This window comes from Oryzias melastigma, linkage group LG12 (genome assembly GCF_002922805.2).
Source record: "Oryzias melastigma strain HK-1 linkage group LG12, ASM292280v2, whole genome shotgun sequence".
Taxonomy (NCBI): domain Eukaryota; kingdom Metazoa; phylum Chordata; class Actinopteri; order Beloniformes; family Adrianichthyidae; genus Oryzias; species Oryzias melastigma.
Window position 1 is genome coordinate 20,643,205 of NC_050523.1, and position 13,888 is coordinate 20,657,092.

At 39.7% G+C, this 13,888-nt stretch overlaps 2 protein-coding genes across 3 annotated transcripts in view; one reads left to right on the forward strand and one right to left on the reverse strand.

The window, feature by feature from the left end:
* vav2 (vav 2 guanine nucleotide exchange factor) overlaps window positions 1-1,803 on the forward strand; it is a gene marked incomplete in the record, with an annotated part of 232,681 nt that extends 230,878 nt beyond the window's left edge. Inside the window, 1 exon segment of the mRNA XM_036214407.1 lies at window positions 7-1,803.
* Window positions 1,804-2,456: 653 nt separating this feature from the next.
* The window catches only part of vsig8a (V-set and immunoglobulin domain containing 8a), a 30,481-nt gene continuing 19,049 nt past the window's right edge, over window positions 2,457-13,888 (reverse strand). For both annotated transcript variants that reach the window (XM_024298862.2, XM_024298860.2), the window contains exon 7: window positions 2,457-2,917. In XM_024298862.2, coding sequence (XP_024154630.1) covers window positions 2,701-2,917 — 217 coding nt within the window. In that variant the 3' untranslated portion in view covers window positions 2,457-2,700. The remainder of the gene's footprint in view (window positions 2,918-13,888) is intronic.

The following is a 13,888-nucleotide window of genomic DNA, read 5'->3' on the forward strand; positions in this document are numbered from 1 at the left end:
AAAAAAAAAAAAAAAAGAACACAAAGAAGGAATTTTTTTGTTGCTCTTATTGCTGGATGCCCATTTTTTCTGCGAGAATTTTTTTCTCTGTCTTCAATTATGCATCAGCTTTTGTTTTTGCAGGATGTCCTGTTTTATTTATGTACAGGAAAGAAGAAAAAAAGTATCTGCTGACCTTTCTGCGCTCTGTACAGACTTGGAGGAACCAAGGGCAGCACAGAAACAGACTGTTGATAGCTTTACTTTGAAAAAGTCCCCCCTCTGAAGCAGGTCTGTGCAAGGTGAACTAATTGTACAGTATAGATAATTTATTGAATAGAGATTATTATCATTACTAATGATTATTGCGGGGAAGTTGGTTTAAACAAAGACTTAGATCAGACGGGCTAAGAGAAAGCCCTTTTCATGTCCGGAGATTTTGCCTTAGTTGTCATGGTGATGCCTTGTGGGCGGACACCAGTGGAGGGAATCTAATTTGTGGACTGGTTTTACTTCTTTCTGTATGCATGTGCAGTCCACACACACATACATGCACACACACACACACACTCCAATGTACAGTACGGTGCCTTCGAAGAATGGTTGTTGCTTACTGAACCTCAGCATCCACACAAAGACAGCCCATCCACACACAGAGGACTTCACTGAAGAAAGGAGGCACTGATGAAACACTGTGGGGACAGCTCACTTCCTGAGACCTCCAACCACATTCCTCCACACAACTGGAGACTGGATGGGGACAGCCGGAGGGTCTTTTTTAAGCCAACATCACATATTGGTGTCAAGTCTGTGGGAACGCTCAGTTCGATGCAAAAGTGAGTTATCGAGATGTTCCAACTTTTAAACCAGTACGTGGCACACTTCTTTTTTTGGTTTTGTTTTGTTTCATTGATTTGTAGCTTTCTACACTGAATCTGTGTCTGTATATGTTTGGAATTTAAACCCAATTTTCTTTTCATTTGAAGCCAAATTTTCAGCCATGCGGCGCTGCATGGATCTGAAAACCTGTTCTGATCTTGCCTTACTTGTTTTGTTTTTACAGATAATCAGGTGACTTGCTGTTTCATTCGTTTTCTGTGTTAAGTTCATTTTGGTTCAGCGCTGAAAGCATTTTCTTCTTTTTTTAACTTAAAAGGAACCTTTCTGGGCTCTACCTTTTTGAGCTTTTAAACCGTTTTCATTGAACTCTGGTGTTTTATCCCTGCTGTGGTTAAAAACTTCACACTGCCGTTTACACCACAGTGTGTGCTGCCGACCGAAAGCATAAATCAGTCCGTTGGCTTTTTCATTCCAAAAACTCTACATGAATATTCAATTTCATTACCAACTCCCGGTAATGTGGCCTTACCTCTAACATTCAGATTTACATTTCCACCTTGATACTGCTTTTCTGCAAAAAGGATCCATTCACTCATGAAAGAAGAAGATAAACTACTGTCACACGCCCCCTCCCAGAAGTAAAGTGCACACCCTGTCAGTTCCAGCAGGTTTAAGGCGACGGGTGACGCACAAGGTGCTGATGAGTTTAGTTTCTAAACTTGTTGAGGTGTGCTGCTGCACCGGCAGAGTCCTGCCACTGTGTGTGGGGGGGGCACACATGATGCTTCCATGTTGTCTGCGATGGTGGTGGGGATTTAGTCGCTTTTTTTAATGTGGTGGACAAAAAACCCATTGCATGTGATTATTGATATGTCAAATCCTGTCAGTTCATCCTTGGAAAAAATATGTACTTGATCGTGTACATTTTTTTGAGTATTTCCAAATGAGGTCTATCATGAAAATAAATATTTCTTTTTGAATAAACTGTTGTCATGTCACTGTTTCACCTGCTAATTCCAAGTAAGCACATAGAAAATTGATGTTTTTTTTAGTGGTAAAGTCAATAATAATCACTTGACTTCCGGATTAAAGCTCATCCAAAAATGAAAGTAAGTGGAGCCAGATCAGCTCATCAAGAATCTACTAGATTACTTGTTGCACAAAGGAGTTAGCCTCTATTCAATCCAAAGAAAAATGTTCCAACTTTACCAAAAACTAAAAATCCTTTCTTACAGCTGTTCTAAAGGCACATTTTTTATACTCCATTTCTCTTTTTCTTGTATTTGACATTACAATCTTGCACAAAAAAAAAAATGTTTTTATGGTACGGCCCCTTTAAAGTAAAAAGATCATTGCTTCAGGATAAATGTCTTGTTTTTGTGTGGCAAGAAAACATTTTTATCAAGAATTTGTTTAAATAGCAAAATAATCTTAGAATGGGGTAAACATGTATTAGTGACTAGATTTTTTTTTCTTAAAATAAAAAATCTTATCATACCCCATTCTAAGATTTTTTACTAATTTAAGGAAAATCTCCCAATTGGGTTTGAATTTTGGCTTATTTGTATCATGTTTTTACCATGTTTCGTCCATCCATTTACCCAATTGTTGTACAAAGGAAAAACAAAAAGTCTGAATATAGTGTAACTTAACTTTAATACCACAGCACCTATTAAAAATTGTAACAATTACACAGTCGAGAAAAAAACATATATATGTGGATCACACTGGCAAAACTGTTGAAGTATTCGTTTTTCTCAAATATCGTTCTGTTGATTTTTTTTTTTTCTCAGTTTTAATCAGTCCTTTTTAAACATCCTGAAACATCATTTCATTGTGACACTAAAAGGCAAAGCCTTCTCGGTTCAGGTGTGTTACTGATCACACTGCGTATCCATACTTGCTGTTATATTCCAGTGCAGTGTGTTTGACCGGCGTGTGTCCATGGCTGCTGCTAGAGGGAAAGCATGCGCTCCCCTCATCAAAGGGGATCGCGTCTTCAGCGTACACCTCAGAGTAAGGCACCGACGGGGGTCCGCGGGAGGTCCGGCCTGAGCGCAGACTCACCGAGCGCCTGTCGGGAGGCAGCGCGTCCTCCCTGTTTGACATCACAACAGACATAATTGGACTTTAGAGAATTAGGATTGGATTCATTCAATGGGAGTTCAAAAGAATACATTTACAACAATGAAAATGGTGAAGCTTTGGCTGTGTTCCCTAGATTCCAGAAATGATATTTCACAATGATGCACACATTTGTAAAGCGGCAAATTATTGTTAATAGTAATTTAATTTATAAGTGACAGTTCACAGCAACAAAACTCTCAAAGTGCCACACAAAACAGCAAAAACATCAGAGGAGTTTTAATAATTATGATCGATATAATCCAAACACCAAAGAGTTTTCTGGTTAATTTCCATAATTAGCAAGCTAAAGGCTGCTAGAGGAAGAGCATTAACTGCAGCTGAGCAAGTAGATAAAACCTCTTATGTTGGACAGATTTTACTGTTACAATAGTTTGTTGTGTAGCTTTGGACACATGTGATGTATATTTATATTTTGTATTTGAGGCTAAACTTTATTATTTTTTTATGTTTGTCTATATTTCTTTGTTGGATGAAACAATGGACTGTATGTGAGAACTGGACCGAGTGAGTGTGATATCACCCATAGAAAATGACTTTCAAATGAAGTCAACTCAGCTGCCATTTTTTCAGTATACAGATGCCGCCATGTTGGAACCAGATATAATCAGTGAGCAGCAATTGGCCCGAGTCAGTCTGAGTCAACGTTTTTACATCCAACGTTTCTCACCAATCAGCAGTGAGCTTGTTCGAAGTCCACATCCCTACCACTTGAAAGCAGCCACTCGAGAAGGACCACCAAAGGAGCCAGAGCCCCAGGCTCAGAAGTGAGTGCCTGATAATATTATGTAACAAAAAGTCTGTTAAACAGAATTTAACCAGACATCAGGGCCGAATCTAAACTCCTCCCCTACCCCTATGGCTCCTTCCTTTTTCTACAATTGTAGGGGTGTTTTTGGAGATTTAGTGGTGTCCAGGCTTGTTTTTTAACCCGTAGCGAATTATGGCTGGCTATCCCTCCACTGGGAGGGTGATCCGCGATAAATGCTTTATTTCACGTAAATCTGTTATGAATCACAGAAGTTTATATTTAAATGTAATAAATGACTTTTTGCCTTTGCATGCATGACTTTTTAAAGTTATAAAACTGATGCTATGTATTTCCTGAGCGCTGATCAGCTACGTGCTAACGTAGCTGATCAGCGACTATTGATGATGTCACTGAGCGTTGGCAACGTCCAAATTTGAAGACACTACTTTTCCATATCTCTCCCCTTGGAGGGATAAATGTAGGATAGGGAGAAGCTGTAGGAGTAGGGGTGCAACTTGGATTTGGAGCCAAGACTCTGTTGGGTGACAAAAATGCAGTTTATTCAAACAAACCGGAAAATATTAGATAAATGAGATTAATAATAGTTTAAAGCAGTTCCTGTACTTCCAATGACATGGACTTGAAATACAATTTAATGACTGCTTGAAGTAAATAAGGTCCAAAAAATCCAAGTCCTCTGTCTCCATTACTGAGCAGATCATTGATTTCTTTCAGAATTTCCAGTTTATATTTTACCAATGTACTTAAGAACTTTAGAAATAAAACTAGGATTGTGCATAGGCCAGTATTAGGTAAGACTTGTGAATTGAGGGTACAGTTTTTAAGTGAAGCTTTAATTATAAAAAAACGTAAAATCTAAGGGAAAGCAGTCTATCAATTTAGGAGGTTAATCAGAAGACATATTGATTACTGGGAAAATCTCTCCAAACAATTGAGTTGGAATTAAACCCAAGAGACGAGCTGAAGATTTACAGGTCATTACCGAGAGCTCAGAGGTTCGGTGATCACTAAAACTGTAGTTCCTGAAAAACTATCAGATGCAATTATTGAGAGGTTGGCTGGAATTTTCAGTCTGATTAAGCCTTGTTTGATTGTGAAGATCTGGCGCATGCGGCTGCACCTTTCAACTCTAAAAGACCCGCTTTGACGTGATCATTACTGACTAAAAGCCAGCAAAAGCTACAGAACCCGGACAGAAAAATACAACACTTTAGTTATAGTTTTGTGCCCATCAAGTTATTCTTTTGTAAAATGTAGCTTTAAATATTGAAATATTTGGATTACAACAGCATGTAGATTTTTGTGTCAGTCCATCTATTTTCTTAACCCACTGTGTCCTTATAGGGTCACGACCAGGCGGGGTACATCCTGGACAGGTTACCAGTCTGTCACAGGGTCACGCTAAAGATTTTTCTATATGTAACAATTTTAATTACTTTTTTACTTTTTACTACATTACATACAAGTTCATTGAAAAGAACAAATGATGTATCTAATGCAGTTATATCATCCTTTACTTATATTAAATGCATACGCTATAAATTAAAAATGTAATTTTATATTTTTATGACAAGTCAACCAGGCTTTTTCTCCACTTACATTGAATATAAACAAGATCCAATCTAAAAAAAACTATATGTAAATAGAATTAGATACTTAAAGGACTTTGTCTCTAAATAACATCTAGACATGCTGTGCAGCAGAAAAGAAGAATATGTGTTTTAAATTGAGTCTAATAATAAACAGTGGTGACTGTAGTTTAACCCTTACCACTATTGTGTTCTGTTATCTGACGTGTGCATTTTTGGAGCAGTGTTAAAGTTTGACATGGCGTAATATAAGCAATGGTGAAAAGGAAAATAAGAAAAATTAGTTTATTTTACTATTAAACATTCACTTCAGTTTAAAAATATAAAAGAAAAATCTTAACTACAGTAACTGAACTAGATTAACCTGTCTTTATTGATTCAAATCATTAAGTTTTACTTTAAAGTCATAGAAACAAAACAAAATCTGCAAACACTAGAATCCCTGGGATTTTCCGTTTCTGCTGCAGTGTCCCCACCCCTTCTCAAAGCAGTGATATGGTGATCACCCTAATCCCTGGGTCATCAAGTTGCAAATTAGATTTGGCTAGAACAACAGCAAACAGGTCTGCTCCCTTCCTCCTACGAAAAACAGGTTTTGAGAATCCGGCAGCCTTGGCCTACATTGAAGGAGAAATGAAACAAATGACTTTAGCGAGAAAGAAAAAAAAATTATTTCACACAAAAAATATTCCAGAGAATTTACATTGATAAACAACTTGTGTGCGCACTTGTGAGTTTGTATGAACAGTGTTTAGCTAGTGTTTTTTTTCTTTAGCAATTTTTGCACACAAATGGAGATCCTTTCCTGCATTTCCGACAGGTGTACTTGTGGCATATGGCACATTTCTCGGTACTGCGATTTCTCTTACAACTCTGTTGCACTTGGCAAGTTGTTGTTTTTCCTTCAGAAACTCTTCTGATTTCACGTAGTGCCTCTTTTCTTTCTTTCTCCTGTGCAACTTCCTGCATGTGTCTATTTCTTAGCTCAATTGCAAGCTTATGCTGGAACTTTCTTCTCGACTCTTTCGATCCTGTACATGCCTTGTACAGTACATGTGCATTAGAAGCAGCAATGTCCAGGATATTGTAGAAAACAACTACAGGCCATCTCCGTGGTCCTGTGCGCACAGTGTAAGCACGCAGTTTCTGATCCAGCACATCAACACCACATTTCAGGTAGTTGTAGTCTGTGGCAGTCCTGCCCCTGTCCAAAAAGGGTTCCATAAGCCTTGTCACAACATTGTCCGCAAGTTGCTCTCCAATGTCACTGCTGGGGTCTTTTCCTAAATATGGAATGGCATTGCACATGTATTTAGTGTCCAAGTCTGCTGCAATCCAAAACTTTATCCCAAACTTGTCCGGTTTAGATGCGATGTATTGCAAAAAAGGACATCGGGCCTTTGTTGGAAATAGCTGTTCATCAACTGCAATGTGATTCCCTGGGTCGTATGATTGCACACAGTTCTGAACAAAGCATCCCCAAATGTCTGATATTGCTGCAAATTTGTCGGCCTGCAGGCGTTCCAAACGAGTTTCCTTTATGTCAAAGCGTAAATAGCGCATCAGCTCTTCGTATCGGTCTCTGGACATTGTGGACATGATTTCTGGAATGCCAAAGTACTTTGACCAGGAGTCACGCATTGCACGAGTTCTGCCAGCCGCTCCTCTGAACAACAAAACGGCAACAAATGCCATCAGCTCGTAGACACTTGTGCTCCAGTCAGGGTTTGTTTCGCGGGCTTTGTGTTCTGTGCAGTCTCTGATGGTCATGAACATACTGATGGTGAATAGACAGAGGAAGCTTTGCAAACGACTGGTCACTTTGCGTCTTGCAATCTCTGTTGGTCCTCCTTTGCAGAGCGATGTCTGAGTTGGCTGTGTTGGCTGAATGCTGTTGAGGTCCTCAATTTTTCGCCGGACCCAAACAGTGCCACCTTTAGCTGTCTCACAAAGTCCTGTCTAAAAATAACATGAAATAAGATTAGACCTCTATTGCCCAAAGCAGAGAATCGATTTGAGTTTAGGAGCATTTCTAGATTAAATCAAGAACAGAAAAACATGAATGCAGACAATGATACAATATATATGAGCAAAATGTAAAAAAACCTTAGAGTTCTTGCTCGTATCCTTGCTTTTCTGGACCTTCTCTTCTCTTTTCTGGAATTTCTGATCAGTACGCTTGCGCTTCTGGGATGAGGAAGACTTTTCTCCAGCACACCTGCGTTTCCTGCAGTCTTTGTCTCGGACATTGTGATTGGCTTTCTTGAATTTGGAGGAGTTTCCTTGTACAGAAGATGGCTGGTCCACTTTGTCCTCTTCCTCATCAATTATTTGTCTTTTAGTCTGCTTACGTGAACGTAAGCTGGACTGGAGGGGCTGTTCCGGCTGCATATCCATTGATACTGGAATATCCTCGTCAGAGGAGGAATCAGAAGGGATGAACTCTGATTCCTCAAGAAACGAATCTTCATCACTATTCCCAGAGTCTACATCAGGGAGTTCTTGAAGAAGAGCTAAGACTTCCACAGCAGTGTGTTCCTTGACTGTCCGTCTCGCTGCCATTTGGATTTTTGTCTTCTTGAGTTAAAGATGTGTCTACTTTTATAAGTCAAAATGTCACACATACGCCCACATACATCAGGTAACTCCACCCAACCTGTTTGCTCTAGTGGAATGATGGTTCAAATGCACATTAGGTAATGCATGCTGCAGTAACATTTACATATGGAAGTGAATAGCCAATTAACACTAGAATCCCTAGGACTTTCAGCTTCTGCTGCAATGCCCCCCTCCCCTTCTCAAAGTAGTGTTGCGGTAATCACCTTAATGACTGAACCTTCTAGTTGCAAATTAGATCTAGGTTGTACGACAGCACACAGTTCTGCTCCCTCCCCCATCCACATACCTAAGAGAAACAGGTTTTTTAGGACCAGGCAGTCCTGGCCTACAAGACAAAGTATACAAGAAAGACTTTTCTCCAGTTTTGTGGCACCACCGGCTGTATTCAACATGCTGGTTACCTTTTTTGAATTGGGAAAGTTGTCTTTTTACAGTTGTCATTTTTCTTTATTTCACTGTTTTAATTTTAGCTTATAAATTATGAGTTGCGTATACGCGCATAAAATCACATCTTCGCCGCACTTTTCCAGCTTCAGCCTGTATTAGGCGCAGTCGTCTGAGGAGCGCGAGACAAACTTGAAACCCGGTCGTGTTTTCAAACAGAAAAAAGATCCAGCTTGTTAGGATGGTTATTTATTTTAAATACCGCTGAACGTGTTTCTCACGTGCATCTGATCAGACTCTAACCTGGCCGCGCATGAGAACTGACAAGCTGCTGCGTGCGCGAGGGGGACACGCGCAGTTCTCCAGTGGCGTTCCCCAAATGCTCCTTTTATCTCAACAAAAAGGAATAAATGTAAGTAAATCCCAAAGGACCGCTGACAGAATCAAATGTTGGAATGGTTCTCCCTCAAAGGCTTGAACAAAGGCTTGTACGATCCTCCCGAGCCGCCGTTATTAAAGTAGAAGCTGTTTACATCCCGCGGTCTCGTGGTTGAGGTGTGGAAAGAGGCAGACGGTTGCAATAAACTCACTCCTGATTGGCGACAGTACTTCCTGTAGATTCATGACTCAGCTATGACTCAGACCAATCGCTGAAGATGGGTTGCGAATGGCGGTATCCGTTTCAGGAATTGACGGTGAAAGCGGCGGCCTACTTTCGCGAGGAGAGGAAGTAATGCATTTCCAATGGGGGACCTCATTGCTCGCTCAGTCCATTATTTTTATATTCTATGGTCTAAAGAGGTCATAGACTTTCTGCAGTCAGTTGCTGTAGAGCTCCAACCTTCATATGACCTTCAGATCAGCATGAGTACAGTACACAGGGAGCTTCATGGAACGAGTTTCCATGGCAGCAGCCACACATCAACAATACAATGTAAAGCGTGGATGCTGTGGTGTAAAGCACACCGTCACTGGACTCTAGAGCAGTGGAGACGTCGTCTCTGGAGGGAGGAATCACACTTTTCTATCTGGAAATCTGATGGACCGTCTGGGTTTGGAGGTTGCAGGAGAACGGGACGTTTCAGACTGCATTGGTGGAGGAGGAATGATGGTGTGGGCTTGTTTTTCAGACCCCTTAGTTCCAGTGAAAGGAACTTTCAATGCTTCAGGATACCAAAGCATTTTGGACAATGCTGACTATATATTCTGATGTAGGTTGTGTTTGTGGAGTTTTTCTTTCAGTTTTTCTTTCTTGGATAGTCAGCTTAATTAAATTCAAAAACTGTTAAGAGGATTAGATAAGAAATGATCGGAATGTGACACGTATTCTTCTGTCATGGATTAGAATGAGATCAACCACATTCATTAGTAAACGAGTGGGTCATTTAAATTCCGTTAATATGCAAGTAAAGGTTTTGTTTAAGCTATTATTGTCACACATACATGATATTGAAAACCCCACATTGCAATTCAGTTTCTTTGAAGACTGTGAGAAGGAGCATGACAGACAACAGCCACTTTGAAAGAGATAAAGTAAATCTCAGACATTCAAATGAGCTAAAGCCAGAGCTGGTTCAATGACTCCATATCTGAATGGCAAACTGCAGCAACACCCTTTACTGTGCTGGATTGTTGAGATTTAATTACCTGAGAGGAGATGCTTCACTCACTGTCAGGCTACCTTCACACCGCCTTTGGCAGCACGCGTTCAAGCGACCACTTCCAAGGAAAAGTCTGTTATTATGGAAATGAGTGTTTCTGATGTTCAAAACGTTCACATTCAAGCTTCGCTACGCAAGTTACTACGACCGTTTTCAGGCTCTACATACAAAAGGTGCTGCCACGGAACACATGTTGAAACTTAAACCAAATCAGACTTTGACCAATCAGAAACTCACATTTGCTAATGTCATATAGATGCTGTTCCTTTTAATTCACAGAGCCGCCAACTGTTTGAAAATTGATCATAGAGTGAAATTATTAATTAAAGTTTGTGCCCGACAGGAAAAATCTGAGTAAATTATAATTTGGAATAGAGCCGTGACAGAAAAACATGATTTATGTGATTTGCACCGCCTTGGCTTTTCGCACCAAGTCTCAGAAATGTAGTAAAAACCAAAAAAAGAAGAAGAAGCCCCACCCTGTTTATCCAGTGTAAACACCATAAGCTAAAAAGCCATTTAAGAATGTGTTTATCACATCCTTGAACACACGTCACATGCTTGGTTTGTTAATAGCTTAACATATTGTTCTTGCTGCAGCCGTGGTTTCTGTTTAATAAGACGGATCAATACAGTTATCAGTTATGGAATCCATTACCAACAGAAACTTTGGAAAAAGACCTCATATTTATAAGCCATTTTTAATTGCTTTTTAATCCTCTAAAGTTAAATCATTGACTACATTTTTATTAGACTTTTATTATTTACTCATTTTATTTTTAATTCAAAACAGTTTTTGTATTTGTTGAGTACAGAGCAGATGGCCACAGTAGAGCTGGAGAGAAAAGAGAGGAAGACTACAGTTCTGCGTCCTAGTAAAGGGTTTTGGAATTTAATCAAATGTTCCACATTTCTAGAAATAAGAGGTGTGACATCTACAGTGGGGGTAAAGGCAGCAGCTGTCTCGCAGTAGAAGATCAGGCTTACCCCAGAAGCTCTTCCAAGAATCGGCATGTAATCCCTGGTTTGGTGTGGTAGAGGAATTGAAAAAAAAAACTAGGGTCTGATGTTGTCTTTTCAAAATAAAACAGCAAAGTAACATAATTTTTGAAGAACTTTATATGCCTAAACTCACATGATGGTTTAAATCTACCGAACTGTTGAATTGCCTTCTATATAGTTTTGTTTTCACTATGTTGATATGAATTTATTTGGCAAAAAGTTTCATTTTTGAAGGTTGTTATATAGGATTACATCTGAATACACCCAAACAGACCCCAGTCTGGGACCAACTGCTCTTGGACCTATCTTTTGAGGTGGTCTGAGTGTCTTTCCAATCGGACTGAACTCCAGCCTGCTCTGAGTTTCCTCAATCCAAGACTCTGAGCTCGGAGGAACAACTGGGCCAAAATACCCACCGTAGCCGATCATTATGGGATGTAAACAGAGTAAGAAGGGAGCAATCGATGATCTGTGAACAAATGTAAAGTAATGATTGTTGTGTTTTCAAACAAGAAAAAGGCTCCTACAAATTATTTGTTTAACACTGTTGAAAACGCTACTCGATCCGGACTAAAAGATTTTTCCAGTCTGAACACATACATAACCTCTGATGTTTAACAAGTAGAAAACTAGTTCTCTCAGTCACCAAACTGAAGGTGATCCTGTTGTTCTCCTGTCAGGGTCACTTTTAGAGAAGTTTTCAGTTTCCATTCATGGAATGTTGATTATCGACTGGAATTCTGTCAAGAGAACCACAAAACTGCAGATTTTTACTTATTATTTTTTTAAAGTTTATTCCTTTCTTCTCATGAGTAAATTGAACCTGTGTTAATGAATCTGCTTCACTAAGCAGGAATGACTATTTGGATTACTTTGTGCTGTCATTAGGCCATAAAGTGAGATACACCAGCCTAAACTATAACTCAAAAAATTTTGCTTTCATTTTTTGTGTGTTTTCATTATGTTATTTTGATCATTTTGACTTTTGGAGTTGGACAGGTCAACCCCCCCCCCCCCGTTCCAAGTAGGAAAGTCAGCATCTCATGGACTTCTCAATAGAACGTTTTTTCTCAGTCATTCTATTTGTCAGAACAATCATTCTTGCTCTGATATATAATTTTAACACGTTCTTGCTACACAATTTTTTTCATAAAATATCTTAAGTCATTTATGTTATAAACGGACCAATCAGATGCCTCAGTAAAAGCGTGTGGTGCCTGCTGGCCCCCAATTCAAACGTTTAAAGGGTTTGACAGATTCTGTGTGTACGATTATATATCATTATTACTGGTTTAAGGCAAAATCAAAAATCCTGTGTCGTTTTCTAGATCATAGTTTCTGCAGAGCGACAGTAGTTCATTAGAAATGTGCATGTTGTGGCTGTGGCTGATGGTGTGGAGCAACCCCGACCCCTCTTCCCCTCCCCATTAATGAGATCTCAGAGCAGGGAGCTTAATGTCACAAATACAACAGAAAAATGCTACAAGTCCTTTTCCTTTTGGCTTTTCCCTTCTGGGGTCGCCACAGCGAATCAGCTTCCTCCATCTAAGCTTAGAAAAACGCTACAACAACATTTCTGAAAACACCAAAAACACCCTTTTTCACTTGAGTGTATCGTCCATTTTCTTCTAGATGGGACAGGAATTGATTTTCTTAATATGCAAAACATTTGTTTTAAACGACCTTAAGAGTTTGATCTTTTTAATTATTTAAATCAATGTTTGGAGGCTAAGAAAACATGGCGGGCAGAAGATCAGAAGGAGAAAACAACAACAACATTGCATACACATACCACGAGGATCGCTGCCGATTTTATTTTGTTAGTCGTCGATAATCTTTTCTGTGTAGGTTAGAATTTAAAGAGTACAAGTGTGTTTTTTGTGAGTGTTTTTCCTGGCTGGTTATAGGCCAGGGCAGTCTTTTCAAAAGACTGAGTCCTGTTTTTAAAAGCACTCAGTGGAGTGTGAGAGACCTCTGAAATCCTTTCATACAGCAGAGGGCTGGTTCTCTGCTGGTAGAGCTGAGCCAAAGATGGGCAGCACACTTAACCCGGTCACACACCTCTGCACCCGCGATCCTGCAGAACTCACCTCAGTAGGAAGAGGAAGGTGTTGTGTTTCTCCTGGAATGGGAAAATGCCACACGAGAACTGCGGTTGTTCTACAGCTTTTAATTGACTTGACAGCTTTTTTTTCCTTCACTGATTATTAATTAGGCAGCAGTGAGGAAGAGAGAGGAAGCTGGGATTTTAGGTCAGTTAGCAGTGTCTGAAACAATAAATAAAAGAGCAAAACAAACCTGGACAGAGCGTGTGAGGAGGAGAGGAAGCGCTGGCCTACTTTACAGCAAATGATATGATGACTTTAAGAGGAGCTGCAGAGAGACCAGGGCTCTAAAGAATTGATGAGAGCCTTTTTTAAAGATGTTGTTTCAGTCTTTGCAGTGAGCTGATGACCGCAGCATGCACACATTTACCCAGATGATTACTGGTTTACTGATTGATTCAGGATGAAGTTCTCATTTTTGTTATTTTTTATGTCTATTCCAAGTTTACTGAAGGTAATGCCTCATTCAGAACTTCATTAACAGGTGGATATGAGCTGTCTACATGGACAAAAATGGGCCCGCAGGAAAAGACAAGATTGTAGACCACTCGATGAGCAGGCGACAAGTTGTAACGAACACTTATACAACATGTAAGGGTTTAAGTAGATGAGACGCAGGCGTGTTGTTAGGGCATCCACATTGTCATACTGTTCGTGTGAGATCCTTTAACACCTATTGTCCATTCTGTGCATGCACATTGACTGTTAGAAATAAGAAAACTAGATAATCAGTGTGTAGTTTTTGCTACAGGTGTCCTCTGGGTGCACCCCTGTGCATGCAGCATTTTCACC